Source organism: Terrapene carolina, unplaced genomic scaffold (genome assembly GCF_002925995.2).
Source record: "Terrapene carolina triunguis isolate 2854851 unplaced genomic scaffold, T_m_triunguis-2.0 Scaffold88, whole genome shotgun sequence".
Taxonomy (NCBI): domain Eukaryota; kingdom Metazoa; phylum Chordata; order Testudines; family Emydidae; genus Terrapene; species Terrapene triunguis.
Window position 1 is genome coordinate 17863802 of NW_020664439.1, and position 20483 is coordinate 17884284.

The following is a 20483-nucleotide window of genomic DNA, read 5'->3' on the forward strand; positions in this document are numbered from 1 at the left end:
TGCCGGAAGCAGGCGGCTCTCTCCAGTTTTGGGACTCTCTGGGGGAGAACCAGGGCTCTGGGTCTGACCAAGATAGACTTAGCTATAATTTTCTGGTTTCTGTGCTAACAACAAATTTTTCCACACTGTGTTCAGACAATACACCCTTTTGTTTTACAACGCGGGCTGAGAGTCACTGCTGACTGAGAAAGTTGGGAGTGAATGACTCCCCTTTGTGCAGGGAGGAGGAGTGTAAGGTGTCCTATTCAGGTGGTCTCACTGCAGGGAGCTCATGGCATGGAACATGCTGACAGCTCAGAGTTTGGTCCCAGGAGACACTGAAGCCAAGGCCGCTTAGCCTAGTATAAGTGTGCTGTGAGGGGTTGTCATACAGAAGAGGGCCCTGCCTGGGTTTGATTCAAAGCTGTTCCAGAGCATCCATGACAGCATCCTTAGGTATTAGATTACGCCACCATTTAAAAAAAAAAAAAAATTTTTTTTTAAAGAAACAAGTTCAACTGGCTTTGCTGATTGTTTCAAGTTCTTTTTTAAAATGGGAAAGGGTAGGAGTCAAAAATTCATACTTTCAGAGGCAAGAGTAGTTTGTTGCACTGGTAGTTGTAATGGGGTCAAGGCGTTTGTCTGAATTCAGAAAAACACTGAACAACATGATGCCAAATTCATAATTTTTCTGAGTAGTATCACACTTCAGAGTTTTTCCTGAAGTGTTAGAAAAATGGCTGCCGATCAATAAAGTTATCAAATCCAATTTAACAAGCTTAGTTCTTTTCTTTCCACCTAAAGCACTTTAAAATGTAGATTAGACATTGTGTAGCTACAAAAAAAAAAAAAAACACTTGAAATTTCATCACAATTTCTTAACAACTGTTGACATTTCCCTAGTTACTTGCTTGGAAGCTTAAATTCCAGATATAGAACTTCAGATTAGCAATAGTTGCAGACATGTCTGTAACGGCAGGTTTTAATGTAATGTTGAGGATACAGGCCTGCTAAGGAACAACAATGAGAAATTAAGTCATTTAGATGTGTTCTCTTCCAACACAGTTTAACTAAGAAAATTAGTGTAAAAGGAAACTTAAGATGGACAGACATTTAGGATCGCTTGCCCTATCCTAAGTACAAGCAGAATGACCCCATCAAGCTTGTACAGAAGGACTTTGCCAAGAAAGATTGGGGCACGTCCTTTAACAGTACGTCTAGAAATGTTACTAGTCCCCTAGATTCTGGTAGAGAATAGCCCGAAAAGGCTAAACAGCATCTATATTTGCATCATTCACTTGTTATCTGTGTGAAATCAGGGGTGGATTTTGCTGAGCCCACTACAGTGTTGCAGGAGAATGAGAATAAGTCTCTGACTAAAAGCAACTCATGGTAAAGCAAGTGCCTGGTGGTTAAAAGCTTTGTTAAAATACATATGGTCATTTGTTGCAGATTTGATGGTGTTTAAGTGTAATTTTAGCTGCCATCTTTGACAAAGGACACTCTGTCCTCCTCAATACCTGTGTGAAATTGACCAACAGATGGACTATGAGTATCCTGCCACAATGGGCCACTGTGGGGAGTCAAATATTGATATCATGAAACAATTGGCCAAGCTACAGAAGCTAATCTGGCATTTGTATGTACAATGGCAGGCTCAAGTATATAGATCTGATTATTCTACAGCTTTGCCTACAGACTTAAAATGCTTCACCCTCCCCCTCACATTTTCCATCCTCAATGATAAGTTTGACATAAGGACCAGGACTTACTCATTTCTGCATGTTCCAGCATAACTTTCTGGTTACAGCTAAATGAGAGACTTATGTACTTCAAATACTCTGGCTTACATGGTGGGATACCTTTAAAATAACTAACTTGCCTCAAAGTGATCAACAGCTCGCAGCTGTTACCATCTTAATAGGACTTTTAAAGTTTGAATCTCTTAAACACAGTAAAATTTTACTTCTGGATAACCTGAGATCAAAACAGCTGGCTCAAAATTGCAGTTGATGCAGTCCACAATACCCGAAAGTATTTTATCTAAGTTTGGACTGCATGACAAACAAGCAGCCTTTATTGCTGCACCCTCTAAATTCAAGCTAACCAGTTTGGATTTTTACCCCAACATTCCAACAATCTTAAAGCTGTTTTTGTTCGCCATGTGATACCAGCAGCTATCCCAGGTTCCAAGTCTATTATGTCCGAGTACCTGATTTCTTATCTTGCACAAATCTGATGTTCATTGACTCAGGCCTGGTCTACACTATAAAATTAGGTCTATTTAGGTCACCTAGCATTGACCTAGTGGTGCATGTGTCTATACTCATTTCTCTGCTGCCAATATAAGCGCCCCTTATGGCAATGCAGTAACACCACCTCCCTGAACAGTGTTGAGCCATGGTCAACCTACTGTGGTCAATGCAGAGCAAGCATAGATACCACAAGACCTAACAGTCCTCCAGCAGCTGTCCCACAATGGTGGACACTGATGCTCTAGTCACAATTGTGACCTCAACTGAAGAGGTCACAGAGACCAGAAGCCACCCCACACCTTTAAAAACCTCATGTATTTTTGAAATGCCTTTTCCTAATTGCCCAGCTTGGTGAGCACACCTGGCAGCATTCCCTTGTGTGCAACTGCCCAAAACAACCATGCTGCCTACATGTTCCAGATGTACTCCTGCTTGGACAGAAGCTTTGTCTCTCTTGGTCCTATGGGAAGAATAGGCTATGCAAGAATAACTATGGACCAGCTGTAGAAATGTGGACATCTACGAGAAGATGGCACAGAGGATGCAGGGAAAGGAGTAAGACAGGAATCAGCAGCAGTACTGTGCGAAAGTAAAGGGACTTCAGGAGGCCAGGGAGGCTAACAGTCGATTGGTGCCAAGCTGAAGAGCTGCCACTTTACCAGCGAGCTGCATACCATACTGATCGAGACCCCACCAGTACCCCACAGAACATTCTAAGTACCTTTGAGGAGCCCCAAACACAGACCCTGCCACAAACAATGAGGATGACGACAACAGGGGACATGAAACGGGGAGGTCCAGCTATGCCACAAGCCAGGATCTGTGTGAAGCTCCAGCGCTAGTCAGTTCCAGCAGCTAAATATGGGTGAGTCTCTGGTAAGTGTGTTCCCACTACCATGCTTAAAAATGTACAGATGGCATCCGACCAAAATGTACTCATACTAGAAAAGACAATGATATCACAACCAGAGATAGTTATCTGCTTTTCATTCCCCTGTAGAGTTAGTCAGGATGGCCATGGAGAGCAGTTTACATAAAAAAGGATGTCCCTTGAATCCTCCTGAGAGATTTTAATGAAATTTTCACAGGAGGTATTCTGCAATCTTCTCCCACAGGTTTTTAGGGATAACAGTCTTATTTCTTCCTCTCTGTTAGGACACTTTCCCACACCAGTTGGTGATGACTTTGGCAGATTCCACTGCAGCCAGTCAACAGGCCAGCAGCACTAGCTTTGCTCTCTGCCTGTCTTACCCACAAGAGTGAGAGATCAGCTAAAATCAGCAATGCCTGTGGAAAATAGTGCCAGTGCTCAGTGCTGTTGCCCTGCACTCATACCTATGGAAACTGGGGCCTTTATTTTTTCATGCAATCAAACAACTCTCCTCATTCCTCCCTGCCCCCCCCCAACCCCCTTTCTGGGCTATACTCTCCATGGCTGGGGGTGGAGAGTGGTGGTGTGCACAGGCACTCCAAGGCTCAAGTGTCAACAAGCATGTCTTGTTTAAAAACATTACGGGACCAAGGGAAGGGAGTTCTGAAACTTAACTCTTACATCCTGTTGTGACTATACATACAATACATCTTTGGGTTTTTATCTATGGCTGCTGCTGTTGTGGCCTTGAGGAGTCCCCACTCCACAACTGCAGAATGCCTGACCATAAGGAGAAGGAAGGAGAACATAAGGATATATTAAGTGAGATTCTGAAAAGTTGGCGCTGCATCAGACTGCAAACAGAGGGCATGAAGGATGACTATTGCAGACAGTATGGAGAGGGAAAGAGTGTACAGCAAAAAGACCCAGGAGTCAAGAGAGCAAACAAATGTGTAGACTCTCATTGACCTACAAATTCAACAATCTCAGGCTCACCTCCCTTTGCAGTCAATGGAGAAATCCATTTTAGCACCTCCATGTACCCCCCCAAACAATCCACATGGCATCAGGGACTGCATCCTTACTCCCACCACTCCATGTCACAGAACAGTAAGGAGAACCACAGCTTCATATATATAGCAACCATGGAACTCTCAGGTCAGTACGTGTACCCAAAATAAACATGCATGTTCTTTCCCCTTTTTAAATTCTGTTCCATTGATTTGTTTGCAAAAGTTTATTGTAGGTGTTTAATTCCACATTTTTGCTCTGGTTTTGGTCTGAAATAAGAAACTATTTCTGGTAAATAATTAATCTTTATTATTTCACATGTGCGGCAGACTGCCTAGTGCTACTGAAAGCGCCCATTACTTGTTATTGTATAAGGGGACAGAACTTATAAGACCAGTGACAAACATGTAATTATAGGGGTTCAGCAAGCATTGCAAAATTAATAGGTGCATTAACAGGCAGTGTTTCATCTACAAGTGTACAACAAGCACTTCACAATCCCAAAGAGCCCCCAAAACTTCAGGGCCAGATAGTAACATGGTGTGTTGGATTGTTTTCTGTAGCTGACTGTTAAAGTGCTCTTTCAAGGCCTCCCTCAGCCACATGGAACTCCAATGGCGCTTGCATTTCATTCTAAATGAGCAGACAGCGACTCCACCTCTGCCCTTGACCCTAGCAGCAGCTTTCCCCTTCATCTGCTTCACAGATATTATGAAGCACACAACAGGCCACCACACACACACACACAAAACCATTGGGATATTTTGCTCCCTGAAATCCTATCTTGTGATTAAACACTACCAGCATCCCTTCAGTCTACCAAAAGCATATTCAACTGTCTTTCTTTATCTGCTGAGATAGTAGTTGAATCTTTCCTTCGTGTTGTCAAGGTGGCCAGTGTATGGTTTCATCAGACAAGGGAGCAAGGGGTAGGCTAGGTTCCCCAGGATCACTATTGGCAACAGTAATCCACTGGTGAGGAAAAAGTCCTTGCTTGCAGCTTTATAAACAAACAAACAAACAAACAGTCATAGAATCACAGAAATGTAGGGCTACAAGGGATGTCGAGAAGTCATCAAGTCCAGCCCCTTGCACTGTGGCAAGACCGAGCAGACCTAGACCATACCTGACAGGTTTGTTCAACTTCTTTTTTAAAAAACCTCCAAGGATGGGGATTTCACAGCCTCCCTCAGAAGCCTATTTCATAGTTTAACTACCCTTATAGTTAGAAAGTTCTTCCTAATATTGAATCTACATCTCCCTTGTTGCAGATTATGCCCATGTTCTTAAAGATGCGAGGATCATGCACCTTCCTGACCAGCCAACACTGATGTCGGTGAAGCGTCCCTGGTGATCCATCAATGCTGCATAAATCAGACAAATAGCCCTTTCTGTTGAGATACTCTGTGGCAAGGTGGGCTGGTGCCAAAATATGGATGTGGGTGCTATTGCCCCTCTGCAGTTTGGGAACCCCATTGCTGCAGATCCATCCACTATGTCCTGCACATTACCAAGAGTCACAGTTCTGTGTAGCAGGAGAGTATTAAATGGCCCTGGACACTTGCATGACAACAGCCCCACTATGGATTTTCCAACTCCAAAATGATTTTTCACTGACTGGTAGCAATCTGGCATTGCAAGCTTCTACAAAGATTGCTACTCACTTCTCCATTGTCAGCACAACTCTTATTTTGGTGTCCCTCCACTGGAAAGCTGGGGTGAGCTTGGCCTACAGTTCCAAGAATGTGGTCTTTCATATCCAAAAGTTCTGCATCCACTGCTTTGCATCATAATGCAGGTTTGGGATGACATCTCACCAGTCAGTGATTGCTTCTGGGCCCCAGAAGCAGTGCACCGCCATCTGCAGCTGCTCCGTGATCACCACCAACCACCACCTTTAATTGGACTTTGCTATGTCTGTCCACCACAAAATGGCCATGTCCTCCACTGCTGCGGTTCTTCCTGCAGCTCTGCAAATACTGGAGGACTGTTCGCCCCGTGTTTGCCACATTCATGACAATAGCACAGTGCTGTGTGGACTCAATGCTTCTCTCAGAGATAGTGGACAGAGAAGTGCTGTGTGGTGTTTTTTTTTGTTTTTTTTTTAAATAAAGGACAAATTATTGGATTATGGATGGCATAATGAGATGAAGAAAGTTGCACGATGGGAACTTACCCCCTTGCTCGATTCACTTCTCCCCACCATGTTCACTACTGTGTCAGCAAGTCATCAATCCTGACACACTCACTACACCTAACACACTTGTCATAATCTGTATCTAAAAAGGGTCATGTAAGATATCATTGGAAAACTAATAATTCATTGGTCATTAATATTCTTGCATAGTGTGTGTATACGTAGTGTACAAAGTTATGAATATGTACTAAAATTATACTCTGAAAATGTGTTTGGCAAGCAACACAGTCTGCACTGGACAAAGGAACGTGTATTTGTTTTGTCTGACCAGCCTGGCTGTCATGTAGAAACAAAGAAGGTATACTTGCATAAACGATAAACAAAGCCATCAACCTAACAAGTGTGTGTGTGGGGGGGAGATAGCCTGTTGTGAGAGTCTGACCCTCAAATGATACGTAGTTATAAAAAACTGTTTATAAGGTCTTTTATGAAAGTTAAGGACACTGGTAATTAATATAAAATAGTAAAAAGAAATATATTAACACTATGAGGAATTGTGAACATCCGATATGTTTTAAAGTCAGTGACCAAACAAAGGGAGAAACAGGTTCTCCCACACACAGGAGGGAAGGCAGCTATCTGTCTTCTCCAGTGGAAGTAAACAAGGTATGAACACAAACAATGGACACTATTTACATATGAATGAGCAGGGCAGGGGTCCACAGACAGGGAATAACAGAGTGAGGTCATCCTGAGGACTAAACAGTGAGTTTGGAAAGATGTAAGGAGAGAGAAGAAGCCATCTTGGCATCCATCAGTGGACAAATACAAAGGGCAAGAGCTCTTGCAAGCAGAGAAAGATGGATCCCTCAAACCAAGAGGGCTGTGATCTCTGGGAACTGAACATAGATGAGAAACCTGCTTAGGCAAAGATCTTTCACCTAGGAAGAAAAGGGAAACCAGCACCTTGTATTTCTGTAGAAGGTCCTGACAGAGAAAGTCAGCCATGGCTAGAAAGAACAGTAAGAAACCTACCTTGAACCAAGACCATAGCTTGTTGTCTTAGCTACTAGAAAGTGGCTTTTACTTTTATTTGCTTGAAGCTACTTTTGTCTTTATCCCTTGTACTTGAACTCACTTAAAACCGGTTTTTGTTAATAAACTTGTTTTACTTTTAATCTAATCCAATCTAGTGCTGAGTGTGAGTTGAAGTGATTGTTAACTCCAGTTTAAGTAATAAGCAGTACTTTTGTCTCTTTAAAGGAGCAATGAACCTTATTACCCCTCTGAATGTACCAGGACAGAGAGTTTGGGGGAAATTCAGACCTTGGGGTATGTGTGTGGGGGGGGTGTCACTTGGCGAGTAGTAGCCAAGGCTTAAGGAGACCAGAGCATGGCTATGGCTAGGGCCCTACCAAATTCACGGCCATGAAAAACGCATCACGGACCGTGAAATCTGGTCTCCTCCTGTGAAATCTGATCTTGTGTGCTTTTACCCTATACTATAGGGATTTCATGGGAGAGACCAGCATTTCTCAAATTGGGGGCCCTGACCCAAAAGGAAGTTGCAAGGTTATATTAGAGGGGTCGCGGTATTGCCACCCTTACTTTTGTGCTGCCTTCAGAGCTAGGCAGTCAGAGTGGCAGCTGCTTACTGAGTGCCCAGCTCTGCAGGCAGCAGTGTAGAAGTAAGGGTGGCAATAACACACCCTTGCCTTCAGAGCTGGGCTCCCGACCAGCAGACACTTTCCAGCTGCCCAGCTCTGACGGCAGCGCTGCCGCCAGCAGCGGCGTAGAAGTAAGGGTAGCAGTATCACAACGCTCCCAACAAGAACCTTGCGACATCCCCTCCCAACACACACACACACACACACACACTCTCCTTTTTGGACCAGGATCCCTACAATTGCAACACTGTTAAATTTCAGATTTAAATAGCTGAAATTATGATTTTTTTTTTTAAAAATTCCTATGCTCGGGTAATTGACCAAAATGGACCGTGAAATTGGAAGGGCTCTAGCTATGGCATAACAATCAGGCTGCTGGCATCAGATACTCAGTGCTCATTTGTATGCTGGCTGGGAGCAGCCAGACAGGGAGCTAGAGCAGGAGAGCATTTAAGGCACCCAGGGCTAAAGGGGAGGAGGTGGCAACCTCACTGGTCTGAATTGCACCCCAAAAACATGACACGTGCATTGCCAAAATTTCCCAAAAGACAGTGTGCTGGATGATGGCAAGTTGCATGCTGGGATACCTATCAATGGTGCACCGCACAGTGCATTGACATAAGCACTCTTGGTGGGTACACAGTAACAATGCAAGGAGCCAACTGATACATTGGCATAAAACCGTTGATGTTAGTGTAACTTGCACCAACCAAAGTTTGTGATATAGATATGCAGTCACCTACAGGGCTGTTAGCAAAACCATAAACTAGCACAGTAATTAATTAAAAAACAAAACAAACCACACAAATCACACCACTCAAAAAAAACCCCACCTCGCTTCTTCTACATATTTGAGATACTTCCCTGAGAGAGACTCCCAAGACTTTACAGACCCAAGTTTATTGTGCAGATGTTAGTGCCTGAACCTTGGATCAGATTTTTTTTGGCTTGCAGTTGCACGGTATATTAAAATCTATTAAACTGAATATTTAGTGACTGAACAGTGTTAAACATGGTGACCATTTTTAAACTCATGCTGCATTTTGCATGATTAACAAGAGCTTCTTTTGGACAAACAGAGGATCCTTTCCTCCTAAAAGGAAATCAAATTGTGATTTGCAGTTGCCAAAAAATATACAGTAACTCCTCACAAAGTCGTCTCGGTTAACATTGTTTCATTGCTGATTAATTACGGAACATGCTCGTTTAAAGTTGTACAATGCTCCCTTCTAACGTCGTTTGGTAGCCGCCTGCTTTGTCCACTGCTTGCAGGAAGAGCAGCCTGTTGCAGATAGTTGGTGGGGGCTTGGAACCAGGGTGGACCGGCAGCCCCCCCCATCAGCTCCCTGCTCCCCTAAGTTCCCTGTGCTACAGCCGCCCCGCAGGCTAGCAATTGCAACTATCCCTCCCCCCACTGCCATGCGCTGCTCCTGCCCATTGTCTTGGAGCTGCTCCCCAAGCCTCCTGCTTGCTGTGCGGAGGGGAGGAGGGGGGAGAGAGGAGGGAGAGGGGCTAAATGTCAGAGTGTCCCCCTCCCTCCTGCTCCTACACCCTGCTTACTCATACAGAGCAAGGTGGGGACACGGAGAGAGACAGAGAGAGCCTGGGGCAGCAGCTGCTGTCTCAACTTCCTGATCCACTTAAAAAGACAATGCATTTAAGAGTGGGCCAGCTTACTTAAAGGGGCAGTGTGCATTTCTCTCTCCCCCACACACAAGGTGTTTGTCTATCTCCCCTCCCCTCCATTCCTGCTGTCTTGTAGAGTGAGAGGCTACATTAACAACAATGCATCTTGAGGGCTCAGACGAGTGCTAGTTCATCATTTAGCACAGGGGTTCTCAACCTGGGGGTTACGAGGTTATTACATGGGGGGGGGGTCACGAGCTGTCAGCCTCTACCCCAAACCCTGCTTTGCCTCCAGCATTTATAATGGTGTTAAATATATAAAAAAGTATTTTTAATTTATATGGGGGGGAGGGGGGGAGGGGTCGCACTCAGAGGCTTGCTATGTGAAACGGGTCACCAGTACAAAAGTTTGAGAACCACTGATTTAGCAGCAAGGTATTCCCTGGGAAATATCCCACCCTCTAACTTCACCATCTCAACCACGCTTCACAATCATCATAGCTATGAACAGTATTGAATTATTGGTTTAAAACTTATACTGTGTGTAGGGAGGGAGGGAGATTCATTGTTTGGTGAAAAAAATTTCCCTGGAACCTAACCCCCCCCCCCATTTATATTAATTCTTATGGGGAAACTGGATTCACTTAACATTGTTTCACTTAAAGTTGCATTTTTCAGGAACATAACTACAACATTAAGTGTGAGTGTGAGTGTGAATATATATATATATATATAAAAAAAAAAATTGTAGTTTACTATTACCCTGGCTTGGCTAGCAAGTTTTTATGATCACCTGCCTTTCTGATAAAAATAACCACCTTCTAAAAAACAAACAGTGACTTATAGCTTGCAAGCTTTATTCTTCTTCTTCAAAGCAAAGTGTCCACCATGAACAGCTGCATACCAATGATTTATTTAAAAAGTATGGAAGAGACCTTGAAGGGTGTCCCACTTAAATAGCCTTCCCCCATCTCTGACTCAGAGGACACAATGGTACATTTGTCAACAATTTGCTGAGCTAGCCTACTATATTGTAGTCCATCCCTGCTCGGTAATTGGAGGTCAGTAGCATCATGTAGAAGGATGCCAAACTTCACACATACTTCTATATTGGTATAAATCTCAGTGACCCAGTGGGTATTTGAATCACAGCCACTTTTTACAATAGCAATTTGAAGCCCTTTTCCATCAACAGAAGGTGCAAGCTTTATTGGATCAACTGCAGTAATAGTCATTCATAGCTCATAATCCTGAATGTAAGATTTACCTGGTGCTAGCACAGGAGCCCGTGGTCTTTTGCCGTGTGCTCCGCCGCAAACTGGGGAGCTCTGCAGGTGGTGATTCGCTGCGCTTCTTCGTAGATTTTCTTAAACCTATATACACATATTACAGAGAGTTAGGACAACACTTCAATCCACTCCAGTCTTTGTTTTCAAGTATTGCAAGTAGAGAAGCACTGCAAAAGTTTAAGTGTTGTTTCACAGACAAGACACCAATAAATTCCTCTTCTTTCAGCCACCCACCTACTTTTAACTGCCAAAACAAAGCCTTTTGTGTTTTAATATTGAAGAAAAGTTTTAATGGCTTAGCAACACAACTCAGTACAATTAATAAAAGGAATCATTAAAATGTGTTCTTTGGACACCTGGCAAAACTTTCTATGATTTTATAGCAGTGATGGGAGACCTTGCCTATGACAGGTACTACATTACAGGATGTTGCATTGTGTATATGATCTGTTCTTTCATTAGACATACTGGTAAGCAGACAACATTCTATTTAAACACAAAGGAGTGATGGAAAAGAGATTCTTTCAGCACTGCTACATTGCCAATTTTTATCTAGGTCAAGCTAGTGACTAAGAGTAGGTGCTCTAGATACCAATTGGTGGCTTATGTGAAACGCTGAGGTCAGTGTCTTCACATATGGGAGTCCCTATCATGTGAGTAGTCCAAAAAGGTGAAATATTGTGTAGAACAGGGGTAGGAAATCTATGTCACGTGTGCCGAAGGCGGCACGTGAGCTGATTTTCAGTGGCACCCACACTGCCTGGGTCCTGGCCACCGATCTGGGGGGCTCTGCATTTTAATTTAATTTTAAATGAAGCTTCTTAAACATTTTAAAACCCTTATTTACTTTACATACAACAATAGTTTAGTTATATATTACAGACTTATAGAAAGACCTTCTAAAAATGTTTAAATGTATTACTGGCACGTGAAACCTTAAATTAGAGTGAATAAATGAAGACTCGGCACACCACTTCTGAAAAGTTGCCTACCCCTGGTGTAGAAAGAAAGACCCTCATCCCACAGATGTGGTCTGCTCAAAATCAGATTTCATGTATATTAGTCAATAGTCAGAGGCTTGCACTACCATTGTCCATGATCTGCTTGTATTTGTTTTACCTAGAGATCTTTAATCTCCAAGACTATCATGACACCTTTCTTTAGCAGTTAATTTCCTTAATTTTAAGGAAAATTTGCCCATCATTCATCTTACCTTTTTATTAAATATGTTCACATGAATGCAGTCTTTTTGTCAAATGTTTATCTACTCGTCAGCTTTTCCCTCCAACATTCCTCTGATACACTCTCCCTTCACAGCTCCTAGTTAATAAGATCAGTTTTCTGATTTAATGTTACCAACAATCTGTGGGAGAGGACTGACTCCTAAAAGAACAAATAATGCTGTTTTTCAGTGCAACTCTCTCTAGGTGAAGCACAAGGCAATCCAGTCAAGTGGGCAAGAATAACAAAGTAAACAGTTATCTTCAGATAACAAAATGAAAGTTCTCCCATCTGAGTTATAAGAGAGCATAAGGTAGCTTGAAAAAGTGAAGAATTTTGCCTTTTCTGAAACTGGAGATGTGAGTGCTTTTTGTTCCAAAACCCCATAGATTTACTCCAAGGGTAATCTTTTGCAGCACTTTCCTCCTCCTCCCCTCCACTGGGTTTTGCGACTACATTCCAAGCCTCTGAGGAGTTGTGCAGACAACTAAAATTTATAATCACGGTCTATGCATGATTATGATTTGCAATATTTCATTTCTCTGTTTGTACAGAAATGCAACAAGAGACCACCCCACAAGACCCAGTACATTAAGAATGGCAGTACAAAGTGTTTTTTGTTTTGTTTTTAAATATGTGCTAAACTGAAAATAGGGATTTAGATCTTAAATGCCCATCTCAGCCATAACTGTATGTCAATCTTAACTTTAAGGGGACAAAAATTCATTCAGTGTTACCATACTGCCCAAGTGTATAGGCAAAACATGATTCTTAAATGAAAACTCTGAATGAGTGTTTCTAAAGTCTTAAGATGCAAAGACGGTCCCTGCCCTGAAGAGCCAAGAATCTAAGACAGAAAATAAATTTTTTTTTTTTTTTTTTAAAACTGTCCCTAGCCCAGTGGGGTCCTGACTGGGACCTTTAGGCCTGATCACAATACAATATGCTAAGTTTTTAGGATAGATGTGCCACCAGAAGAATGAGTTCTGTACAGTGCTCACTATAGCATATAAATACCTGACGCTGTATTTTTTTAAGTCTTGCCATTTACGAAATTCACTATTTTAAATATCTAGTCCTAAAAAACTGATGTACGAAAATGCAGTTACAACTCAGCTGTGGACTCTACGCAAGTTTCCTATTATTTTCTTAAGATACTGGAAAAATTCACAAGGACACATGTTATTCAGCTTAGGTCAACAGAAAAGGTAAATGAAAACTGAATTAAGAAAAGCATTTTCAAAGAGGGTCAGATTTCAGACCCTAAAAAAGGTGTTTTGTTTTTTTTAATTAAATGCATAGGAAAAGAAGAGCTGCCGAATTGTAGAATATCATTTCTTTTAATAATTTGGTGCTATTAATATCAGAGGGGCATTCACCCACGAAAGCTTATGCTCCAATACATCTGTTAGTCTTAAAGGTGCCACAGGACTCTCTGTGATATTAATAGAATCACAAAAAAAAGGCCTTTCAGCCCTACCTGAGAGGTCATCTAGTTCAGCCCTCTTTGCTGAATCAGGACCAAGTAAACCTAGACCATCCTTGAACAGTGTTTGTCCAACTGGTTCTTAAAAAGCCTCCCATGACAGGGATTCCACAACCTCCCTTGGAAACCTGTTCCAGTTCTTAACTATCTTTGTAATTTAGGAAGTTTTTTCTTTAATATCAAACCTAAATCTCCCTTGCTGCAGATTAAGCCCATTACTTCTTATCCTATCTTCAGCAGACATGGAGAACAACTGATCACCATCCTTTTTATAATACAGCCCTTAATGCATTAAGACTATTATCAGATCCCGTCCAACAGCCTTCATCTTTTCTCAAGACCAAACATGCTCAGCTTTTAACCTTTGCTCATAGGCCAATTTTTCTAAGCCTTTTATCATATTTGTTGCTCTTCTCTGAACTCTCTCTCTCTCCAGTTTGTCCACATCCTTCTTCAAACGTGTGGTGCCGAGAAATGGACACAGCACTCCAGCTGAGGCCTCAGTACAGACGGACAATCACCTCCTAGGACTTGTATACAAACACTCCTCTTATTACACCCCACAGTATCAGCCTTTTTAACAACTGCATCACATTGTTGGCTCACTTGATTTATGATCCACTATAACCCCTGGATCCTTTTCAGCAGTACTATTGCCTAGCCAGTTATTCCCTACTTTGTAGTTGTGCATTTGACTTTTCCTTCCCAAGTGTAGTATTTATTTCACACTTGTCTTTATTTAATTTCATCTTGTTGACTTCAGACCAAGTCTCTAATTTGCCAAGGTCAATTTGAATTCTAATCCAGTCCACTGAAGTGCTTGCAACTCCTTGGTGTCGTCTGCGAGTTATAAGCATATTTTGTATTCCATTGTTCAAGTCATACATTAAAATATTGACTAGTTGCAGAGGCAGTATTGACGCCTGTGGGACTCCACTAGACACTCCTTCACAGTTGGACTATGTGCCATTGATAACTGAGTTTTTCCAAAAAGTTTTGTACCCACCTAATAGTAATTTAATAAAGACCACATCTCCCTAGTTAGCTAATAAGAAAATCATGTGGGATTTTGTTACTAACCTCTTGACAGGGTTTACTGGTCTAAGGAAGAAATTAGGTTAGCTTTGTTCTTGACAAATCCATACTGGCTATTCTTTAGAGCCCTATTATCCTTTAAGTCAGTGGTCTCTAGCCTTTCTACGCCCAAGATGACTTTTTGAATTTAAGGGCAACCCAGGATCTACTCCACCCCTTCCCCGAGGCCACTTCCCTTTCTCAAAGCCCTGCCCACTCCACCCCCCCGCCCCTCGCTCTCCCCTACCCTCACTCACTCACTTTCACCGGGCTGGGGCAGGGAGTTGGGGTTCGGGAGGGGGTGCAGGCTCCTGGCTGGGACCGAGGGGTTTGCACTGTGGGAGGGGGCTCTGGGCTGAGCCTGGGACAAGGGGTGCAGAAAGGGGTATGGGGTGCTGGCTCCAGGAGGGGGCTCAGGAATGGGGTGTGGCCTCCCTCTGGGCAGCAGTTACCTCCAGAGGCTCCCACTCGGCAGTGGATGCAGCAAGGCTAAGGCAGGCTCCCTGCCTACCCTGGCCACACACCGCTCCCGGAAGGGGCCAATGCACCCCTGCAGCCCCTGGCAAGGGGTTGGGGGACCTGTGGCTCCGTGCATTGCCCCTATCTGCAAGCACTGCCCCCGCAGCTCTCCCAGGCAATGGGAGCTTCAGGGGGCGGTGCTTGCAGGCAGGAGCAATGCGCAGAGGGAGATCCCCTGCACCCCTGGGGCTGCACTGGCCGCTTCTGTGAGTGGCATGGGGATGAGGTAGGCAGGGAGTCTGCCTTAGCAGGAGCCACACTGTGCCACCAGAGACCGTCGACTGGGAGATCATCTGAGATCGACCAGTTGGTGATCACTGCTCTAGGTGCTTATAAATCGATTGTTTAATAATTCGAGTTTCGTTCCACATACTAAAGTTAGGCTGGTAGGTCTTAATTCCCCAGATCCTCTCTGTTCACCAATGTTAATCCTTATCCAGGCTTCTGGGACCGCGCTTGTCCTCAAAGATAGTTGCTAATAGTTCTGAAAATACTTAAGGAATTAGCTGAAGCACTCTAGGATGAATTTCATCAGGCCCTGCCAACCTTAATACACCTAAATGTTCTTTAAACTGTTCTTTTACTATTTTGGCTTGTGTTCCTTACTCCTTGTTGATATTAATTATGTTAAGCATTTGGTCACCATTAGCCTTTTTAGTGAAGACTGAAACAAAATAGCCATTAAACACCTCAGCTTTCTTGAGGTTATCAGCTCTCCCTCCTTGCGAAGTATGAAAAGTGGGTTCCTTTCTTTCTTCTAATATATTTAAAGAACTTATTGCCTTTTATATGCCTTGCTAGGAGCAACTCATTTTGTGCCTAGGCCTTTCCAATTTTGTCCCTATAGACTTGTGCTATTCTTTTTGTACTCAACAATGCGTCCATGTTTTCACTTTTTTTGTAGATTTCCTTTTTGATTTTCAGGTCATTGAAGAATTCCTGACGGAGCCATGCCGGCTTCCATCAATTCTTCCTATCTTTTCTTTGCATCAGGATAGTTGACAACTGTGCCTTTGATGATGTCTCCTTAAGGAACTGCCAGCTATTCTCAACTCATTCAACCCTTAGGCCTGGTCTACACCTAAAATTCAGGTCAACCTAGCTACATTGATCGGGGCGCAAATTTTTTTCACAGCCCTGATCAATGTAGCTAGGTTGATCTAGCCCATTGACTAAGCTGTGTCTTCTGTGGGGAAGAATTCTTCTGTTGACTTAATTAACAACTCTCAGAGAGGTGAATTTACTACAACCATGGGAAAAAACCCTTCCATCACTGTGTAGACACTTACTGCTGCAGCTGTGTTGCTGTAGTCCCTGTAATGTAGATGCACCCTTAGATTTTATTCCCATGGGACCTAACCTACCGGTTCTCAGAGTTTGTTAAAGTCTGTTTTTTTGATGTCCATACTCCTTATTTATGAGACATCTGGAAAGATATGACATTTTAGATTTGACTGGGAAACAAAGGTACAAACTTCTTTGTACAGTGACAGACTTAATAGGATGCAAAACAAGTTTAAAAGGTGTGTTGAATTCTTCTACAGTAGTGGGAACATTCAGTGCACACACACAAAAGTGTTTTTAGTAGGGCAGTTAACTCACGCAATTAATTGCACTGGTTAATAAATTTTAATTGGTATTCTATTGTTTAATATTTTGAATCTTTTTCTACATTTTCAAAAATATCTATTTGAATTACAACACAGAATACAAAGTGTACAGTGGCCACTTTATATTACATTACAAGTATTTGCACTGTAAAAATGATAAAAGAATTTTTTTTTTCCAATTCGCCTCATACAACTACTGTAGTGCAATCTCTATCATGAAAGTGCAACGTACAAATGTAGATTTTCTTTTTTTGTTACATAACTGCACTTAAAAACAGAACAACGTAAAACTTTGGAGCCTACAAGTCCATTCAGTCCTACTTCTTGTTCAGCCAAATCACTAAGAGAAACAACTTTGTTTACATTTATGGGAGATAATACTGCCTGCTTCTTATTTACAATGTCAACTGAAAATGAGAACATGCATTCACATGGCACTGTTGTAGCTGGTGTCGCAAGATATTTACGTGCCAGATGCGCTAAAGATTCATATGCCCCGTCATGCTTCAGCCATCATTCCATGCTGATGACACTCATTAAAAGAAGAATGTGTTATTAAATTTTGACTGAACTCCTTCGGGGAGAATAGTATGTCTCCTGCTCTGTTTTACCCACATTCTGCCATGTATTTCATATTATAGCAGTCTCGGATGATGACCCAGCACATGATGTTCATTTTAAGAATTTCAATGCAAATTTGACAAAATGCAAAGACGCTACCAACGTTGAGATTTCTAAAGATAACTACAGCACTCCACCCAAGGTTTAGAAACCTGAAGTGCCTTCCAAAATCAGAGAGGGATGAGATATGGAGCATGCTTTCAGAAGTGTTAAAAGAGCAGCACTCCGATGCATAAACTACAGACCCCAAATGGCCAAAAAAAGAAAATCAACCTTCTGCTGGTGGCGGCATCTGACTCGGATGATGAAAATGAATACGCGTCGATCCACACTGCTTTGGATCGTTATTGAGCAGAACCAGTCATCAGCATGGACGCATGTCTTCTCAAATGGTGGCTGAAGCATGAAGGGACATATGAATCTTCGGCGCATCTGGCACGTAAATATTTTGTGACATAGGCTACAATAGTGCCATGCAAATGCCTGTTCTCACTTTCAGGTGACATTGTAAACAAGAAGTAGGCAGCATTATCTTCAGCCAACTGCTCACACAAACAAGTTTGGTTACATTTGCAGAACAAGGAGGACTGAGTGGACTTTTAGGCTCTAAAGTTTTTTGTTTTATTTTTGAATGCAGGTTTTTTGTGCACAATTCTACATTTGTAAGTTCAACTTTCATGATAAAGAGATTGCACTACAGTACTTGTATTAGGTGAATTGAAAAATACTCTTTCCTTTGTTTTTACAGTGCAAATATTTGTAATAAAAAATATAAAGTGTTACTGTAAACTTTGTATTCGGTGTTGTAACTGAAATCAATATATTTGAAAGTGTACAAAATATCCAAAAATATTTAAACGGTATTCTATTATTGTTTAAGTGCACAATTAGCACGCTGTTAATCTTTTTAATCACTTGACAGCCCTAGTTTTTAGCTCAATTTTCATTTTAACTCTGCAGTTTCCTCTAAGTCTCTGCAATATCTACTCCTGGGGAAATTCTGTGCCACTGCGCAAGCACAGTATTGGTGTGCCCTGCAGATTCTCTCCCCACTCCCCGATGCAGAATAATTGATTCTGATGGGGAGGTGAAGGGAAGCCACGAAAAGGGTCACGTGCTCCTCCTAGACAGCAGTCCCAAGAAGGTGTGTTGGTTTGGGCATCGGGAGCAGCCAGGGGAGAAATAAATCACCACGGTTGGGGAGGGATAGGAGGAGGGCTAGGCATGCAAGCGAGACTATCACTATCGTGGTGTGTCCAGCACAAAGGGAAGGGCTCCGAAATGTTTCTGGGGCAAGTGTGTGGCAGGCTTGGCCCTTGCACTGTGCCAAGGTCAGCTGCAGCCTCACCACCAAGTCAATGTCCCAGAGGGGAGCTTCAGTGTGATCCCTCACCTCCATGCAGCCAGTGGCCTGCACTCTCTACTGCCATGCTGGAGCCACCACTCCCAGTGTCCTTCTAAACTAAGGCACCTGGGACTCAGTCAGGCAGTTGCCTTTCAAGGTCTGCAAATGGGCTTTTTGAGTCTCATCTGGGTTTCTGGTTTATATTTGTGCAAACTGCAGAGGAATCTGAATCCCTGCAAAATTTCCCTCTGAAAAATTCAGAATCCTATCATCATTAGGCAAAGGAAAATTTGTCAACCCTGGGCACAAAGATATTGTTTGAATTCACACTTCTCAGACAGCTGCTGAATGAACGTTTCTGAAACGGCAGACATTAGCCTATAATTGTAATAGGGGAACACACTCCCCAGGTGACACATGGAGAGTAACAACTCCACTGTAGAGGTCTGATATTAATGGAAAATACAGACATGAAATTGATATGTCTCAGAAAAAGTGGGGAAGAAATTAGCATCAGCCTTCTCTTCCTGAGACAGCCACTAGCACAGGAGAGATGGGGCAAGGTGTCCCCACCTGCAAAATTCATTACTGCTGGAGAGAAGAGACTATAGGAGATTGCCAATCAGATTTTCATACTCTAAACTGCTGCTGGCAGCAAATTCTTCAGAGTACCCAGTTTTGCTCCAAGGCTAAAAAGGAACTTGCCTGCTGAACCCCCTACACAGCTAGCCTCTCCTCAGCCATCTCCACACACTTTGTAACTTAACTTTCAAGTGCTTAGAAAACGCTGAATAGTTAGTGACTTTTTTCTGTGTTCTAGTTTAAATCAATTACTCAAACGTTTTATATTGATATACCTAGTAAGGCATTTATTTGTCAAAAAAACATTTCCTGAATATTTTTGTTGTTGTCCGTATTGTTACAGACATACTTGCTGACAGATATTTTGAAATAAATTACCAAAATAATTGAAACTGGCGTGGTTATAGTGTTATTTTGACAAATAAAATATGCAGAATTTTAAAATATTGTTCACAGAATTTTTAGCTTTTTGGCACAGAATTCCCCAGGAGTAAATAGCAACTAGGGGACAGAACAATTCAGGTAATGAATTTACATAAACTGGTTCAAATCCTAAGAGAATAGTGAACTATACAATCTGTAATTTGCATGTGTGGTTCTTTAACAGAACAGTACTTTTGCCCTCTGTGCTCTGCACCAAAAGTGCTCTACTATGCCCACGTTCCAGTGGAACGTATGTACAGTAACTCCTCACTTAAAGTTGTCCCGGTTAACGTTGTTACGTTGCTGATCAATTAGGGAACATGCTCATTTAAAGTTGTGCAATGCTCCTCTTACGTTGTTCGGCTGCCTGCTTTCTCCACAGCTGGCAGCCTCCCTACAGCCCCCCCCCCCCACCACCACCACCACCACACACAATGCCTCCCGCCTGCTGGCAGACCCCGCGGAGTGGGGGCAGCAGGCCCCAGCCCCCCCGTCCCGCAGGGGAACGAATGGGCTGGGCTGCCGATGTCTCCGCCCCGGGGCCGCCGCGGCATAGCACCAGCTGGGCAGCAGCCCAGACGCGACTGGCCAGGGGCTGGGCGCAGCGTGCGCGCTGCTGGGTCCCCGCAACAGGCCCGGGGGTTCGGGGGCACCAGAGCCGCAGCCGCCGAGCTTGGCCATCGGCCGCTTCCTCCCCCCGCGGCAGTGGGAGCTGCAGCAGCGGCTGCTCCCGAGTCCCGCTGCCCGGGGGGGGGGGGGGGGGGGGG

General features: G+C 43.1%; 1 protein-coding gene across 5 annotated transcripts in view; it reads right to left on the reverse strand.

The window, feature by feature from the left end:
- Window positions 1-20483, reverse strand: part of TRIP12 (thyroid hormone receptor interactor 12) — a 165562-nt gene that overhangs the window by 73492 nt on the left and 71587 nt on the right. For all 5 annotated transcript variants that reach the window (XM_024210928.3, XM_024210912.3, XM_024210944.2 and 2 more), the window contains one exon: window positions 10814-10919. In XM_024210928.3, the coding sequence (XP_024066696.1) occupies window positions 10814-10919 (106 nt within the window). The remainder of the gene's footprint in view (window positions 1-10813; window positions 10920-20483) is intronic.